Consider the following 18,384-nt stretch of genomic DNA (forward strand, 5'->3'; position numbering starts at 1 on the left):
TTTTTTTTTAACCATACTTCCAAAATGGTTTATATTCTTTTACACTCTCATTCCTTCAATATTTGTTTAGCACTTACTCTGTTCATGGTACTGTGCTAGACCTCAGTCATGTTATTAAAGGAAAAAAAAAAAAAAGTCAGCTATACGGCCTGCCCTCTAAAGCTCACGTCCTAAAAGAGAAAGCAGACATTCAACTAATATTCAACTAACTGTTTAACTGTGTTAAGTAACAATGGCGAATACAAGTGTCAATACATAACACAGAATCCATCCCATGCTCTTCCATACCAAAAGTCAGTTGTCTTATAGTTTCCTGCTTCAGAAACCTAATTTCCACTCCACATGTACACCCCTTTCAGCAGTTATTCTGTATAACTGCCAGGTTTCCAACTGTAGCTCTCTGATATATCTCCAGGGAAAATAAAGAAATTAAACTACTTCAAAAGTAATTTTTCCACCAACTGCTTTTGTAGTATCAGTTCTTTACATCTCTCTTATAAAGCATCACATGAGGGAATACAAAAGCTCTTTTGAGTGTTTTCAGTCTTTACCCATTTATGGGGAAAAAAGACTTTAAAATAAGCATTTATAAAGCACTTACTATCTGAAGACAACACAAGGGGAACGCAACGACAAGAAAAAAAGATCTGTGAGATCTGTGTTCGAGCAAAACCGATCACATGGATTTTTTCCTTTGGATACCACTGGATTTATAATTTTAATATAAATGCAGTATTGAGTAATTGCACTAGAAGAATATTTAGGTTATAAATGTGTACTTTTTTTCCCCCAAGGAAGCCTCATTATAACTAAAATAATATCAACAAAGTATTTTAGTGAACATTGGACGCTTGCTAAATCGACCTTTGTTTTCCAGGATGATAGGAAGTCTGCTGTCAGATACAGGAACTTATATAATAAAAAAGGGGGAAAGATCAGAACAGAAAATTACACGAAACTTCTGGTAAATTAGGACATCTATTTAGTTGAAAACATAAATCTAGGAAAGATTCTTTATAAGAAAAAGGAGATTTCCTATTACAAACACTGCTCCCATTGAAATAGCTATTTTATTGGCATTTAGAAAGTCAGACACTAGTAAGGAAGAAAATGTTTTCTATGCCAATATTTACCCTGCAGAACAGACAACAAAAGGGGGGGTAGAGCTTAAGGCAAAACAGGAGATATCTAGGTTAACAGCCTTCTAAAATGAAAGTTGAAAAGCACTGGCCCGAGTTCCCAAGAAGGCTCTGGACCCTCTTTCCACTTAAAATTGTAAGACAAGTCATTACCTCAGTTCAGAATGGTATGGCACAACACTGCCTGAAAGCAGAGAAACATGCTATGTGACCTTCTAAGGACCCTTGCTTTTTTTTTAACTCGAGTTAAACAAAATCCATTATGACTTTTCCAGTTATTCATTCATTCCACAAATGCTTATTGGGTGCCTAGTATGCACATAGCACTGTGCTTAAGCCATGGTGGTCCTCAAGAAAACTCTAATGACTTGGGCATTATATTCTAATGGCGAGACACGCTAAAGCAGCAATTTCATAAACGAACAGAGCGCACGTTTAAGGGGGAAAGGGGCACTTAGGGAAGGTTTCTTTGAGGAAGCAATATTTAAGCAAAGATGTGAAGATGAACGGGTAACAACAAGGATGAAGGGTTAAAGCCCATATTTCAGGCTTGGCCGACTGGATGGTTAGAGTCATTTATTGGTAAAGGAACAGCGGATGAGCACCAGATTTGGAGGAAAGTTAACCACCAGCATTTATTTACTGCGGTCCTAGCAGGTTGCCAGGCGCTTCCCAAATTCTTCTAATCATTTTGCGCAGCTGAAGCTATTACTTTCAGTTTACATACACAAAAGAGAGGCTGAGCGGGGTTAAAATGACGTGTCCAAGACGAAATAAAGAACTCTGACTTCTGTATCAGGTTTGTTATGTGCTCGAAAGCCCGCGCTCTTTCCACTCCACAGCTCCTTCTTGTGCACCTCCCTTTCATCTGGTGGCCCCAGCGCCACAAGCTGCCGCTGAGGAAGTCCCTGCCGGGAGCAGAAGAGGAGGCACCAGCAGGATGGCCTGGCAAGGCGCTCCCCTCCCGGGCCTCATCTGCCAAACGATCATCTCCTCCTCCGAAGTTGTACGCATGAAAGGCGAGTGGAAACTTCACTAAAATGAAGGCGACTGACACAACAGAAGGAACGCATCCTTCCGGGGGCTTACGAAAATAATAAGTTTAAAAAAAATAGGAAGGGAATTCTCTCGCTCTATGATCACTGAGCGCTCTCCTAAGGAAAAGGAAATCTCCCGGAGGATGCCGAGTCGGGGCGGCGGGCTTAGGATGCTCCCACACTCCCCGACCTCCATCCAATCCCCAGGACCCGCAGGACCCCCGCAGGAACTCCCGCCAGTCCGCCCGGGGCCACGCGGCACAAGGTGACACGGACCGCGCCGCGCTGGCCCCTCAGCCGCCTGGGCGAGGCCGGGAGCAGGGAGAGGGGCGTCCGCCGGCCCGCATTACCTTGTACTTATCAAAGCCAGCCAGCTGCTCCGGGCTCACGTATTCGTAGCCAGCCATGACGACCCGAAAACCGAGCGCCCACTCGGCAGCGACTCCCGGGTACGAGGCTGTGGCACACCAGCACCGCACCGGCTGGGCAAGGATGGGAAGGACTGGGCTGGCGGAGAAGGTAGGAGAGCCGCGCTCCGCCCACCGCGCACGCGTAGCCGCCTCGGCCCCTTTGGCCGCCTCTCAGTGCGCAAGCGCAGCCCACGCTTCTCCCCGCCCACCGAGGGGAGGTTGCTAGCCCGCTTGAGCGGCCCGCCCCCCGACACTGTCGCTGTCCAATCGGCGTGGATCAGGCAACACTAAGTCCCGCCTTCCAGCTCTTTTCGTCGCTTCATTTGCTAGCGTCAAAATTGGTGAGCTGAGGTAAGACAAGAGATGGGGTGAAAGGTCAATTTCCCGCCGGGCTTTGCTCCTGGTCGTGGGGTAAGGTGGGCTTTTCAGTGGTATCCTCACTTGAGTGGAGATCTGGGGGATACCCTTTTAGTCCTGGGGGTAGAGTGACTGCTTGCGAGTCGGTTCAGCAGTGCCTCAGGTAAGAGGACTTAGTTCTTCCACTGCAGTGAAGTAAAAGAGGAAGGAGGTCTATTCCGCGGGCCGCTCCCGGCTCCTAGTACGGTGCGCTGCTTGCAGTAGAAATTTAGTAAAAGGGCCGGGCGCGGTGGCTCAAACCTGTAATCCCAGCACTTTAGGAGGCCGGGGTGGGCGGATCACGAGGTGAGGAGATCAAGACCGTCCTGGCTAGCACGGCGAAACCCCGTCTCTACGAAAAATACAAAATAGTCGGGCGTGGTGGCGGGCGCCTGTAGTCCCAGATATTTGGGAGGCTGAGGCAGGAGAATGGAGTGAACCCAGGAGGCGGAGCTTGCAGTGAGCCGAGATTGTGCCACTGCACTCCAGCCTGGGCGACAGAGCGAGACTCCGTCTCAAAAACAAAAAATAAATTTAGTAACCGTGGTTAGATGTAGAGAAGGCCGAGCTGCTGCCGGGGCCACGGGAGTCTTTGTGCGGTCAGCAGAGGGACTTGAAAGGCAGGTGAAAGGACATTGGAGACAAGGCCCTCAGGTCTACGTTGCTTAGGAACTTTGGACCGCCTCATCGCACTCCGCTCTATCAAACCATTCCAAATTAAGATTGCTGGTGTCTCCCGACCAGATAAAAACAGTAATCTCTCAGTCTCGACGAGGCCTTAAAGGCGTTTGCAAGAAGTGTTTTACATAACTAGAGCCCAGTTAATTGTAAAAAAAACAAACAACAACAACAAAAAACACTAGGTCAATGGCTAGTGAGTATCTACTAATAAAATTTTATAATAGTTGCTGCTCTTTATTGAGCGCCTTCTATGGGGAGAACTTCACATGCATTATCGTCAACACCATAACAACACTGAAGTGAAAGGCATTATCCCCAGTTTCAGATTGGGCAACTTGCCCAGAGTCACTTAGTTACACAGCTCGGAAATGATCGACCCAACATGAAATGAGATCTGTTTTATGGGAAACCACTACTTCAGGGAACGTTTCAGTCTCTCTGGGTGTCTGAAATAAGGGCGATTATTTTCAGATACTTCTATGTTCATTCGTTTAACAACTATTTACTGGGGACCCGAGATATGCCAAACAGAGTATTATTACTACATGTCTAATCTCCTCTCCTAAAGCATAAGATTCTTAAAAGGTTATAGATAATCTTATACCTGGTATATGGTAGATAATAAGCTTCCCCCCCACGCCCACCCCGCCTTGAGATAGGGACTCACTCTCACCCAGGCTGGAATGCAGTACATGATCACGGCCCACTGCAGCCTTGACCTCCCCCGGCTCAGGTGATCCTGCCTCTGTCTCCCAAGTAGCTAGAACTACAAGTGCACACCAGCACACCCGGCTACATTTTTTGCATTTTTTGTAGAGTGGGTGCCCGGCTAACCAATAAACTTGAGTGTCCTTTATCACACTTGCCCTCGAGGGCAGTATTTGCATCTTACACATCTTAATTTTCCGCATGTTCCATAGCCCCAGGGCTTGCAAATAATACATGATCAATTTTTTTTTTTTTTTTTTTTTGAGACGGAGTCTCGCTCTGTTGCCCAGGCTGGAGTGCAGTGGTGTGATCTCGGCTCACTGCAAGCTCCGCCTCCCGGGTTCACGCCATTCTCCTGCCTCAGCCTCCGGGTAGCTGGGACTACAGGAGCCCGCCACCAAGCCCGGCTAATTTTTTGTTTTTTTTTTTTAGTAAAAACGGGGTTTCACCGTGTTAGCCAGGATGGTCTCGATCTACTGACCTCGAGATCTGCCCGCCTCGGCCTCCCAAAGTGCTGGGATTACAGGCGTCAGCCACCGCGCCCGGCCAATATATTTTATTGAATGAATGAGCAAAGATCTCTTTGATAGGGTGTGAAGTACCAGTTTTGAGAAGAACATTAGAAATGAGAGTCTCAGCCAGGCACGGTGGCTCATGCTTTTAATCCCAACACTTTGGGAGGCTGCGGCGCAGGGATTACTTGCTACCAGGAGTTTGAGACCAGCCTGGACAATATGGTGAAACCTCGTCTCTACTAAGAATACAAGCCTAGTGGCACGCGCCTGTAGTCCCAGCTACTCAGGTTACTGAGGCAGGAGAATTGCTTGAGCCTGGGAGGTGGGGTTGCAGTGGATGGAGACTGTGCCACTGCACTCCAACCTGGGCGACAGAGCAAGACTCCGTCTGAAAAACAAAATAAAAAAAAACCTTCATACTTGTAAAACTTAGTTAATTGTGGAAAGCCATAAAATGTGACTTCATTGCAAGCTCATAATAGTTCATAAACTGCACTTATTGTTAATCAGTTCAGATACAAACTCAAAATGACATGATTGATTCTTAAAATTTTTTTCTGCCTCTGATATTTTCTTTAAAAGCACTTTTTAAAAGAGTAACTTTTAATTTTGTGAAAGCAGTTACAATTTGCTGCTTCTCTGCATAAGGTTGTAACAAGTTTGAATCAATTATAAATTCATCTGATAATTTATAAGCTGAAGCATAACCCAGAAATTGGTTTATACTTTGACATGTTACTGGCTGTGTAATCCCAGACAACTAACTTCACTTAGTCCCAGTTCTCTTTTTCAAAAAGAGGGCATTTGGGCCGGGCGCAGTGGCTCACACCTGTAAACCCAGCACTTTGGGAGGCCGAGGCAGGCGGATCACGAGGTCAGGAGATTGAGACCATCCTGGCTAACATGGTGAAACCCCGTCTCTACTAAAAATATAAAAAGAAAATTAGCTGGGCTTGGTGGCAGGCACCTATAGTCCCAGCTACTTGGGAAGCTGAGGCACGAGAATGGTGTGAACCCGGGAGGCGGAGCTTGCAGTGTGCCACTGCACTCCAGCCTGGGTGACAGAGTGAGACTCCATCTCAAAAAAAAAAAAAAAAAAGAGGGCATTTGATCCTTAGATCTAATTTGATCCATTAGAACCTATTAGGTACTAAGATCCTATTCATCTCTGAAATTCAATGAAACTTTATCATATAACTTCTCTGAGATTAAGTCAACTCATCTGGGTAATCTTGTCTTACCTGCAATGATACGGCTCAAGTCTGTTCAATTAAATTCATACAAATTTAAGATATTAGTCATGCTCCATATAACCACGTTTCTGTCAATGAGGGACCACATGTGGTCCCTTAAGATTATAGTGGAGCCGAAAAATTCCTGTCACCTAGTGACATGGTAGCTTTCAAAATGTTGTAACACAAGGCATTACTCACGTTTGTGGTAATGCTAGTGTAAACAAATGTACTGCACTGCCAGTCATCTAAAAGTATAGCACATATAATTATGTACACTGCTGAATACTTGATAATAAATAACTATCTTACTGGCTTTTGTATTTACTATCGGAACATATCCTGTCATTAAGTGATGCATGACTGCATTTTCACAGAATTCTGTGAATCCTAAACCCAGCAGGCATGGTCACGGGGAAGAGAAAAATGTCATGGAAACAAATTTGCCTTTGGAACTAAGTCACCTTTCTGTTTTCTTGTTCCCAAATTTTATTCTAGGAGGCATTTTTCCCTAAGGCAGCCCAGCTGCCTGGGACTGCTTTAGATTGGCCTTGTCACTCCCATCTACGCTCTACACGCCAAATTCTTGAGTGTAGTTTATTATTGCTTTGTTTCCCTTGTCTGCCTCCTCATCCATTGAAGTTTATTTCTTCTATATCTTGTACACTCAAGATCAGGCATTTTGCCTTCCAGAATAATAATCATAGAAAATATCAATTCGTGCTAGAAACAATATTTTTATTTTTATAATATAACCAAAATAAAGTGTTTTAAATTCCTGGAGTGCCTGTTTTATTTAGTCTGAATAAGAGTGTATCAGATAAATGGAGAGAGCCAAAAAAAATTGGAGGTTAATTAAGGACTAATATAGTTAATAACTCCAATATAAGTTACTGAAGCCATAAAAATAGGCAGAGTCTTCCAAAGAAGTTTGTAAAAAGTTATTGATTTAGTTCTCATTTTAAAATAAAAATGAATGCCTTATACACATAAACTCTGGTTCTCAAAGCAGTTTCACACAACTAACAATCCTGAGCCCTGGGCCTGATGGCTGTTCCAATTATACAGAGTGGAACAATAGAATAGTAACATATCTTACCAAAAGTCACCCAGGAAAGAGGAACACAGGTCATCAGACTTTTAGTTGAATAATTTGCCACTACACTATGCTTCTACAAGTTGATAGTAAGATGTTTAAAAAAAAAAAAAAAATCACAAATCAGTTTTTTTTTAAGATGGAGTCTCGCTCTGTCGCCCAGGCTGGAGTGCAGTGGCACGTTCTCGGCTGACTGCAAGCTCTGCCTCCTGGGTTCACGCCATTCTCCTGCTGCAGCCTCCCGAGTAGCTGGGACTAGAGGTGCCTGCCACCACGCCCGGCTAACTGTTTGTATTTTTAGTAGAGACAGGGTTTCACCGTGTTGGCCAGGATGGTCTCTATCTGCTGACCTCGTGATCCGCCTGCCTCAGCCTCCCAAAGCGCTGGGATTACAGGTGTGAGTCATCGCGCCCAGCCCACAAGTCAGTTTTTAATCAAATTCCAGCATGCTGAGATTCCATCCCTGAGCCCAGGAATTCAAGACCAGCCTGGGCAACATAGGGAGACCCTGTCTCTACAAACAACAACAAAAAAGGAACTCCCCAGTTATTATAGTAAATCTTCTCAAGTGGGGTTTTGTTTGCCTGTTTTTTTGCTATATTTTACATTTTTCAATCATAATCCTCCTAGGTAAGAATGTAAAGGGAACTGTATGAGTGGGTCATCAGTCATATTTTTGTCACAGAAAAAGTCTGTGCAATATAATGAGATTCAGCATAAGCTAATACCTCCTACTTCTATGTTGCTGGGGGAGGATGGTGTCTCTGCTATTTTGTGACTTATTCTCAACCAGCTTCTCAGTGGTGTGTGTGTGTGTGTGTGTGTGTGTGTGTGTGTGTGTGTGTGTGTGTTTGTTTGTCAAGACGGAGCCTCATTTTGTCGCCCAGGCTGGAGTGCAGTGGTGCGATCTTGGCTCACCGCAACCTCTGCCTCCCAGGTTCAAGCGATTCTCCTGCCTCAGCCTCCCAAGTAGCTGGGACTACAGGCACCCGCCACCACGCCTGGCTAATATTTGTATTTTTAGTAGATAGAGAGGGGGTTTCACTATGTTGGCCAGGCTGGTCTCAAACTCCTGACCTCAGGTGATCCACCCGCTTTGGCCACCTTGGGATTACAGGCGTGAGCCACCTTGCCCAGCCTTCTCAGTGGTTTTATGGCCATTTTTGTGGTCTTAATCTACCAAACCAATAATGTCAGTAGTCATTCAAAGTCTAGAGACAGTTTAAAGATTCAGAGGGACCCAGTGTGATATGAGGCAAGAGTGAAATCACAGGTCTAGTAATTTAGACCATCTACATACTTGCCATTCTTTTTTTTTTTTGAAGGCGAGTGATTGTTTCTCTGTTATAAGCATTACTCATGAGCATGTCTGTTAAATAAAAGAAACATTATTTTAAAAACTGATTGCAGGCAAAGTTTTACACTGGGCAAAGTCTTATCTTCATCATTCTTAAAGTTCTGGTAGTGATCCAGCATCTGTATTCTATGAATGGAGGAAGAATTAATACCTCTCCCACACACACATCCTCCTCCCCTTTATTACTCCCCTAGAATGGAAGCAGAACTGTAGGTAAAGAGAGAACAAATCATTCAGATGAGTAGCCGTAGTGGCATCACCTCTGCGATGCCTTTCTCTTTATTTGTGTTTGGCAATGTTAATCTCATCTAATGTCAGATATGCAGATGCAACCAAATGTAACCACTGTTTTTTGTTTTTTTTTTTTTTTTTTTTTTTTGAGACAGAGTCTCGCTCTGTCGCCCAGGCAGGAGTGCAGTGGCCGGATCTCAGCTCACTGCAAGCTCCGCCTCCCGGCTTCACGCCATTCTCCTGCCTCAGCCTCCCGAGTAGCTGGGACTACAGGCGCCCGCCACCTCGCCTGGCTAGTTTTTTGTATTTTTTAGTAGAGACGGGCTTTCATCGTTTTAACCAGGATGGTCTCGATCTCCTGACCTCGTGATCCGCCCGTCTCGGCCTCCCAAAGTGCTGGGATTACAGGCTTGAGCCACCGCGCCCGGCCCCACTGTTCTTTTTTAATTTCAATTTGAACACACAGCCGTGCAACGGTCTTCATTTTTGAATGGGGATTATTTTCGTCTTCATGAAACTTTGAGATTATTGGATCGATGGCCATTCAGTTTTGGTGCAAGAGAAGGTCTGTAGGAGAAAAAAAAAATCCTAAGTGGAACAAGAGAGTAAAGAACGTTGTTATAATTCATATAATTCATTTTTCCTATAGGAATTCTGGAAATACTGGGGTTAAGGCAACAGTGGCCAACATAGATCTCTACTACCTAAGACTTTCACTTCTTCCTTGATATGTGTAACTAAGGCTATGTGGCCTGCTTGACCACAACTCTAATGGAAGCTGGCTCTATTTTTTTTTTTTTTTTAAATCAGACACTGTTGTCTATACTTCTAGAAAATAAGACATACAAATAGGAAACAATATGTAAAACTGCAACTGAACACAGGTCGGGTTGCTCACTGCTTGCAGAGTCTAACAAGAGCAAGGTCTGGTAGAAAGAAAATGATTTTATTAACCAAAATTAGTAAAGGGAAAGTGGCCAGATTTCTATCCAAAGGAATCGTTTCAATTTTTGAAGGGAAAGCAGAGGTTTAAAAAGGGGAAACTTGATAAGGAAGACATGCAAGAATTGTGCCGGAAAAAAAAAAAAAAAGAATGGTGCTGAGTACAATGTGGGTCTTATTCTGATTGCTCTCTTGGGTCCCAATCCACCTGGAATGCAGGCTTATGTCATCTCAACAATGGCCAGGTTGTTAACTAGCCGCCTTGAAGTCATCTCTGGAATTTTGCAGCTGGGTCTGCAGGGTTGTTCTCTCTGTCTCAAGATTAGCCCCTGGAAGTTCTAAGAAGGCATATAATTAGATAGTAGCATGCAGTTAGATAAATGTGACACAGGGACCATGGAGTCTATATAAAGGCTAAGGGAAAAGGCTTCTGTAGTTTGCTTCGAAGTTACATCTTAAAACCCAAGAGGAAAGAAAAAAATACATATTAAAATGCAGTTTTGGGGTTTGGTTTTGTTTTGTTGGTTTGTTTGTTTGAGTCAGATTCTTATTCTGTCACCCAGGCTAGAGTGCAGTGGCATGATCTCAGCTCACTTCAACCTCTGCCTCCTGGGTTCAAGCCATTCTCAAGGCTCAGCCTCCCATGTAGCTGGGATTACAGGTGCGCCACCACGCCCAGCTAATTTTTTTGTATTTTCAATAGAGATGGGGTTTCACCATGTTGACCAAGCTGGTCTTGAACTCCTGACCTCAAGTGATCCACCTGCCTTGGCCTCCCAAAGTGCTGGGATTACAGGCACGAGCCACCGTGCTCGGCCCTTAAAATGCATTTTGAAGTTAAGTGACCCAGTTACAAAAGTAACAACTTCATTTTCTTTCTTTTCTTTTTTTTTTTTTTTTTTTTTTTTGAGATGGAGTCTTGCTCTGTTGCCCAGGCTGGAGTGCAGTGGCGCAATCTTGGCTCACTGCAACCTCTGCCTCCTGGGTTCAAGCAACTGTTCTGCCTCAGCCTGTGACTACAGGTGCACGCCACCAATTTTTGTATTTTTAGTAGAGACGGGATTTCACCATTTTGGCCAGGATGATCTTGATCTCCTGACTTCGTGATCCGCCCGCCCCAGCCTCCCAAAGTGCTGGGATTGCAGGCATGAGCCAACCCGTCTGGCCAACAACTTCATTTTCTTTTCATGTATCCTTATTGAACACTATGTACCAAATACAAATTCCATGATGGACATGGAGATACAAAGTTGAATAAGACTGCCGGATACGGTGGCTCATGCCTGTAATTCCAGCGCTTTGGGAGGCCAAGGCGGGCAGATCATCTGAGGTTGGGAGTTTGAGACCAGCCTGACCAACATGGAGAAACCCCATCTCTACTAAAAATACAAAGTTAGCCGGGCATGGTGGCACATGCTGTAATTTAAGCTACTCAGGAGGCTGAGGCAGGAGAATCACTTAAACCTGGGAGGCAGAGGTTGCAGTGAGCCGAGATCGTGCCATTGCACTCCAGCCTGGGCAACAAGAGTGAAACTCCATCTCAAAACAAAACAAAGTTGAGTAAGACATGGTCCCCAAGCAGGGAGAATTTATTATTGCATTCTGAAAATGACCAGCATCATCCAGTGCTCTGGCTCATCATTTTACTCTCTCTCTCTTTGTTTTTTTAGAGACAAGGTCTCACTCTGTTGCCCAGGTTGACCTCAAACTCGTAGACTCAAGCAATCCTCCCACCTTGGCCTCCCAAGTAGCTGGGACTGCAGGTGTGCATCACCATACCTGGCCATATTTCTATCTTTTTTTCATCCTCCTGTCTGCCTCTCCTCTCTGTTTTTTAAATCCACTGTGAAGGTGTGGAATATTTTGTCTTGGACAGAGAATTGACTTAAAGACAGGAAACAAAGGTTTAAAATCAAAAGAAAATTCTAAATAAAGAATTTGAGATCCCATAGGGATTTATTTATTTATTTATTTATTTATTTATTTTATTTTTGAGACCAAGTCTTGCTTTGTTGCCCAGGCTGGGAGGGCAGTGGCGTGATCTTGGCTCACTGCAACCTCTGCTTCCTGGGTTCAAGTGATTCTCATGTCTCGGCCACCCGAGTAGCTGGGATTACATGCGTGTGCCACCATGCCTGGCCGATTTTTGTATTTTAGTAGAGACAGGTTTTTGCCATGTTAGCCACGCTGGTCTCAAACTCCTGGCCTCAAGCGATCCGCCTGCCTCAGCCTCCCAAAGTGCTGAGATTACAGGTGTGAGCCACCACACCTGGCCTGATTTAATATTTTGATGAATAATCTAGAAAGTGGGGTATAGAAACAACTCTTCACATTTACTCATGATCCTTAGCCCTTCGTGATGAAATGCCTTATGAGTACACATAGACTACAAGAAAATACATTTTTAAAATAAGCAGTTTTAAAAGTTATGTTTTGCCATATAACAAATTACTCAAAATTCAGTAGCCTAAAATAAGAACCATTTTATTTGCTCATAATTCTGTGGGTCAGCAATTTGGATTGGGCTTAGCTGAGCAGTTTTGCTGGTCTTGCTAGATATGCTAATTAGCTTGAGTGTGGTAATCATTTCACACTGTTCTCCATATCAAAACATCACATTGTACACCTAAAATATATAAAATTTTTATCTGTCAATCATATCTCAATGAAACTGGGAGAAAAATAAAGTGGAAGCTACAAGGTCTTTGTCGACCTAGGTAAGATACCACAAAATGTTGCTTCTGTTGCCTTCTGCCAGACAAAGCAAATCACAAGGCCAGTGCAGAGTCACAAAGGAGAAATAGATCCCACCACTTAATGGATAGAATGGCAAAGTCACACAGTGCGGGGCCTGCAGAAAAGTATAGGACAATCACTGCCCCTATATTTGTAAACAATCTACCACTTCAGATTAGCTGCTCTCACTAAAAATATAGTAAGTAGGCTTCAAAAGACTTGCAAACCACTGACTTACACCTAGATTGCTTTCAAATATTCAGAGAAAGAACGGCAAAAACTTGTCATTGGCTTTTCTTAGTCATCGTAAACCATCTCTTACTGCCAAACCTCCCACTTATTCTTCACTCATTGCCAGTCCATTTCCAACCCCATAGACACCACTGAAGTGGCTACTGCCAGGTTCCTCCTCTTTGATGCTGAGTCATAACTTATTGGGGTTTTCTTCCACTGATCTTCCACTTTGATGCTGAGTCATAACTTATTGGGGTTTTCTTCCACTGATCCTGCCCACTGTTATTTCTTTGAAACTTCCTCCCTTCTCCCTTGATTGCTTTAATTTTTTTTTTTTTTTTTTTTTGGATGGAGTCTCACTCTGTCACCAAGGTTGGAGTGTAGTGCCAAGATCTTGGCTCACTGCAACCTCCACCTCCACCTCCCGGGCTCAAGAGATTCTCCTGCCTCAGCCTCCAGAGTAGCTGGGACTACAGGCATGTGCAACCACGCCCAGCTAATTTTTGTATTTTTAGTAGAGATAGGTTTTTGCCATGTTGGCCAGGCTGGTCGCGAACTCCTGACCTCAAGTGATTCACCCGTCTCCCAAAGTGCCTCCCAAAGTGCTTGGATTACAGGCATGAGCCACTGTGCCCAGCCTCCCTTGATTGCTTTGAATTGAATTACTCTTGTCATCATTCTTTCCGACCCTTCCTTCCAACACACACACATACGCACACACGCACACGCGCGCACACACACACACACACACTCTCTTGATCTCCCCAGAATGCAGGATTGTTCATAAATCGCTAAACATTTCAGGTTGCATGTACAAAACTTCTGTTTCGTCGTTCCTGACTGGTTAACTCCCTCTCAATCTTCAAGATTCATCTTAAGTTTCGTTTCTTCCAAGAAGCCATTTTTGTCCCAGTTGCTAACCTACTTCCACCTCCCCTCACTGTGTTCCCACAGCATCCTGTGCATACCTTTATGTTTATGTTATGAAATTATTCTTTTCTGTCTTACTGGACTCTTAAGTGCCTTGAGGGTAAAGACCAAATCTGTATACCTCTGAGTCTGTAACATAATGCCTCATACCCAGCAAGACTGCAGTAAGCATTGAATTAAATTGCACTGTGAAGAAATAAGGAAGTGTATGACACTGACAGCAACAAGTGCTATTAACATAAAACTCTTCCTACTTATTAACCTAGTAATCCCACTTTGAAAGAATATACTTCCAGGAAATGATCTGCAAGAAAAAAATCTTGTTGCAAAGACTTATAAGGAGCCATATTTTGTAACTGCAGAGGGGAAAGCAGGCAATCAAATGCCCAATTATATAAGAACTTAAACTGTAAACTATAGTAAATTAATGTCGTAAGATATATCATAATTAGACAGAGAAATAAGTGAATGTAAAAAAATGGAAAAAAAAACATAGAAAATGTTGGCAAGGATGTAGAAAAATTTGAAGCCTCATGCAATACTGGTGGAAATGTAAAATGGTACAGCCCCTGTGGAAAAATGCTTGATAGTTCCTCAAAAAATTAAACATATAGTTAGTTACCTGACCCAGTCATTCCACTCAAAAAACTTGTACATGCATGTCCATAGTAGCTATTCATAATAGCCAAAAAATGGAAAGAAGCCAAATGCCCAACTGATGAATGGATAAATAAAATGTATGTGTCCATGCAACTGTTCAGCTATAAAAAGGAATGAAGTACTGATATATGCTACAGCATGAACTTGAAAACATTATGCTAAGTGAAAGAAGCCCGACACAAATGGCCATACAGTGTATGATTCCATTTATAGGAAATGTGCTTTGCTTTGCTCTGTGGCAAATCCAGAGAGACAGGAAGCAGATTAGCGGATGGGGCAGGGAAGGATTGGGAATGACTAACAAGTGTGAGATTTCTTTTAAGGGTGGTGAAAATGTTCCGGAATTAGGTAGTGATGAAGATTGCACAAAATTGTGAATATACTAAACACCATTGAAGTGTACTCTTTTTTTTTTTTTTTTTTTTTTTTTTTTTTGAGACGGAGTCTCGCTCTGTCGCCCAGGCTGGAGTGCAGTGGCCGGATCTCAGCTCACTGCAAGCTCCACCTCCCGGGTTCGGGCCATTCTCCTGTCTCAGCCTCCTGAGTAGCTGGGACTACAGGCGCCCGCCACCTCGCCCGGCTAGTTTTTTGTATTTTTTTAGTAGAGACGGGGTTTCACCGTGTTAGCCAGGATGGTCTCGATCTCCTGACCTAGTGATCCGCCCGTCTCGGCCTCCCAAAGTGCTGGGATTACAGGCTTGAGCCACCGCGCCCGGCAAAGTGTACTCTTTAAAATGGTGAATTTTATCTTAATTTTTCAGAAGGAGAAATTGATTATTAATGTTATATTAAAAAGAAAAGCATATCATGAGGGAGGAAAAAAGCAAAGCACAAAATAACATATGCATACTTGTTAGAACTAAAAATGTGTTGATAACTGGGGAAAAGACAGAGGATATCATGAATTGGCTGTTTTTAATTTGTAGGCATTTTATCATTGTAGATAAAGTTGCTTAAAATTTAGTACTTTTACAGGCATATCTGCCAGAACATTATTGCAAATTATGCAAAGCTAAAATATAGACCTATAAAGTTCTACATGATAAGGTAACTGTAGGTTCTGTAGTTTTATAATATAAAGTAGGAGAGGACAAGTCATTGCGTTAATAGAGTGCTTGTTGGGATAACCTGTGTTTTATTGGTGGGGAGATGATCAAAGGGACTCAATGTGAAGATCAACAAATTACCCATATAAGATTTCTCGGCCGGGCGCGGTGGCTCACGCCTGTAATCCCAGCGCTTTGGGAGGCCGAGGCGGGCGGATCACAAGGTCAGGAGATCGAGACCACGGTGAAACCCCGTCTCTACTAAAAATACAAAAAATTAGCCGGGCGCGGTTGTCGGCACCTGTAGTCCCAGCTACTCGGGAGGCTGAGGCAGGAGAATGGCGTGAACCCGGGAGGCGGAACTTGCAGTGAGCCGAGATCGCGCCACTGCACTCCAGCCTGGGCGACAGAGCGAGACTCTGTCTCAAAAAAAAAAGATTTCTCTTCCTGGTTTTGGCATGAGTATAGGAATGCAAGAGGCTAAAGGGGTATTTTGAGAAGCAAGTCCTTGAGGTAGCCACCAGCTAGTTTTCTCTTGAAAGCAATCAGGAGAAAGTAACCAGGAGGACGTGAATTAACAGCTTTTCTAGAGGAATTTAAAATAAAGAATGAAGGCATTAAGAGGTACTCTAAAGTCCAAATTGCTACAAAGAAGTAAGGCTTACAAATAAGAAAATAGCTCAAAAACCACAGGGAAAATTAGGATAAAGCATTGTGGGTGGTTTTTTAAAATTTACCTTTTTTTTTTTTTGAGATGATAGCTTGCTGTCTTGCCTAGGCTGGCCTTGAACTCCTGGACTCAAGTGATCCTGCTGCCTTAGCCTCCCAAGTAGCGGGGACTATAGGTGTGTGCTGCTGAGCCTGGCTAACTACTAAAGGTGATTTTAAAAATCCTATCCTTGTACAGGTACAGCCCTTTAAATTTTGGCAGGGCTCAGGGGCTCACGCCTGTAATCTCAGCACTTTGGGAGGCTGAGGCGAGCAGATCACTTGAGGACAGGAGTTCGAGACCAGCCTGGCCAACATGGTGAAACCCCGTCTCTACTAAAAATACAAAAAAAAAAAAAAAGTAGCCAGGCATGGTGGCATGTGCCTGTAATCCCAGTACTCGGGAGGCTGAGACAGAATTGCTTGAACCTGGGAGGCAGAGGTTGCAGTGAGCCAAGATTGTGCTCTGCACTTCAGCCTGGGCAACAGAGCAAGACTATGTCTTGAAAAAAAATAGTAAATAAATTACATTTTATGAAATCCTATTCTTGTACAGGTACGGCCCTTTAAATTTTATTTTATGCTAGAAGTAAAAACTTTTGTGTTGGAAAACCTAGGTATGTATTAGAATAAATGATTGTCTGCTAAGAGAAGGCATCTGTGGCTGGGGATCCCTATAACCATTGGTTGCCACATCTGCTTCTCTGACACTGGGGTGCTCCTGTCCCAGGAGGAATCGCTTCCTGTGACATCATAAGAAATATATATTTGTTCTCCCCCTGTTTAGGAGTCTTCAAAATATAAAGTCTTTCTGCATGCTAAAGAGATGACTAGTAGCTGGGGGCTCCTGGATAACCTCAGGATGGTTGCCAGGGGAACCAACCATGTGCTTAGAGGCTAGGAACTTTCCACCCTGCTCCCCACCCTCCTAGGAGGGGAGAGGAGCTGGAGATTGAATTAATAATCAATCATGCCTGCATGAGGAAGCCTCCAAACAACTCCCTAACGTACAGGAGTTCAGAAAGCTTCCAAGTTAGTGAACATGTGGAGATGCTGGGAGGGTGGTGTGCCTGGAGCAGGCATGGAAGCTCTGCACCTCTTCCTGAGTACCTTGCCCTGTGCTACCTCCCGTCTGGCTGTTCCTGAGTTGTATCCTTTTATAACAAACCAGTAATCTACTAAGTAAACTGTTATTTCTGAGTTCCGTGAGCTGTTCTAACCAGTTATTGAATCTGAGGCGGGTCTTGGGTTTTATAACTGGCCAATCAGAGAAACACAGGTGACATACTGGACTTGCAAACTGGTGTCTGAACTGGGCAGCGGGGGGCAGTCCTGTGAGACTGAGCCCTTAACCTGTAAGACCTCACACAAACTAGACAGCATCAGTATTGAATTAAATTTTAGGACACCCAGCAGTGTCCACCAAGTAATGGAGGATTCCTTGGTGTGGGAAAACCCCACATATTTGGTCACCGGAAGTTCTGTGTGAGTACAGAAAACAAGAGTTTATCCCAGAACGCAAGTTTTCTTCTGAAAGGTGCCTCTGAGAAACCTGAGGAGGAGCTGAAAGAAGTTGACAACAGGAGCTAGATGAGACCCTGTTGGAGAGACTGTGGGGTCTAACAGACACGTTCCTGGAGAGGGTTTGGTCCCTGGCCAGAGCCACTTTTAACCTCTCCCTCTTCATAGGTCAAAAAATGTACAGGTTTTCCAACACAGCCTTGCAGATTGGGCCCACTTCCTTTATGACCCTGGTTCTTCCTGTTACCTTTGAACCTGAAAGGTCACAAATGGAACCAAGGCAACAGTTGCAGTTGCAGCAGATACTTCTAGGGCCTAAGCTTGCTGTCAGGAGGAATGGAAAGATCTAGATTGTTACTACTCTATTTGAGCTCTCTTGGTGGGAAATCTGAAATTCAGTATTATTTGAAGTGCTGATTATGTGAATTATTTTTATTTTTGTTTTAAACTTCAACACATTGATCTACCTAAACTTGGTGGGGAGAAGTCTCTCTCCTTTATCTCACAGAAAGACTCCCAACTTCAGCAGTGCCCTCCATGCTGTCAAAACGCCTTATGGCTGTGATGTAAAGCAGCCACTATCTCTTCCTAGTGGGTTGGAGCGACAGAGGGAGGGCCTGCAAAAGGTTCAACCACAGGATGAGGACTGTGGAGGACAGATCAGGAGCTCATTTCCTTAATGCACTTTGGCCATTAGACATGTATATATGTGTTTATTAAAAAAAAAAAAAAAAAAAAAAGTCCATGCTCATTTTTTGTCTTAAAATATTTAAAATGTTTCCAACTGAAAAAAAAGACATGTATG

At 43.8% G+C, this 18,384-nt stretch overlaps 3 protein-coding genes across 20 annotated transcripts in view; 1 reads left to right on the forward strand and 2 right to left on the reverse strand.

The window, feature by feature from the left end:
* SELENOI (selenoprotein I) overlaps positions 1-2,724 on the reverse strand; it is a 45,615-nt gene extending 42,891 nt beyond the window's left edge. The window contains exon 1 of the mRNA XM_050753664.1: positions 2,527-2,724. Coding sequence (XP_050609621.1) covers positions 2,527-2,583 — 57 coding nt within the window. The 5' untranslated portion in view covers positions 2,584-2,724. The remainder of the gene's footprint in view (positions 1-2,526) is intronic.
* DRC1 (dynein regulatory complex subunit 1) overlaps positions 1-18,384 on the reverse strand; it is a 265,623-nt gene that overhangs the window by 107,833 nt on the left and 139,406 nt on the right. The window lies entirely within an intron of this gene.
* Positions 2,582-18,384, forward strand: part of ADGRF3 (adhesion G protein-coupled receptor F3) — a 41,880-nt gene continuing 26,077 nt past the window's right edge. For 7 of the 18 annotated variants that reach the window (XR_007718696.1, XR_007718697.1, XM_050753593.1 and 4 more), the window contains exon 1: positions 2,948-3,106. Coding sequence is in view for 2 of the 18 variants with exons in the window: in XM_050753610.1 (XP_050609567.1) it covers positions 2,582-2,695 (114 nt within the window). In the remaining 16 variants the exon portion in view is untranslated. Of the gene's footprint in view, positions 2,696-2,944; positions 3,107-18,384 lie in introns of those variants that run through there. The other 11 variants (XM_050753597.1, XM_050753598.1, XM_050753601.1 and 8 more) reach the window with 5 other exon arrangements.

Source organism: Macaca thibetana, chromosome 13 (assembly GCF_024542745.1).
Source record: "Macaca thibetana thibetana isolate TM-01 chromosome 13, ASM2454274v1, whole genome shotgun sequence".
Classification (NCBI taxonomy): Eukaryota; Metazoa; Chordata; class Mammalia; order Primates; family Cercopithecidae; genus Macaca; species Macaca thibetana.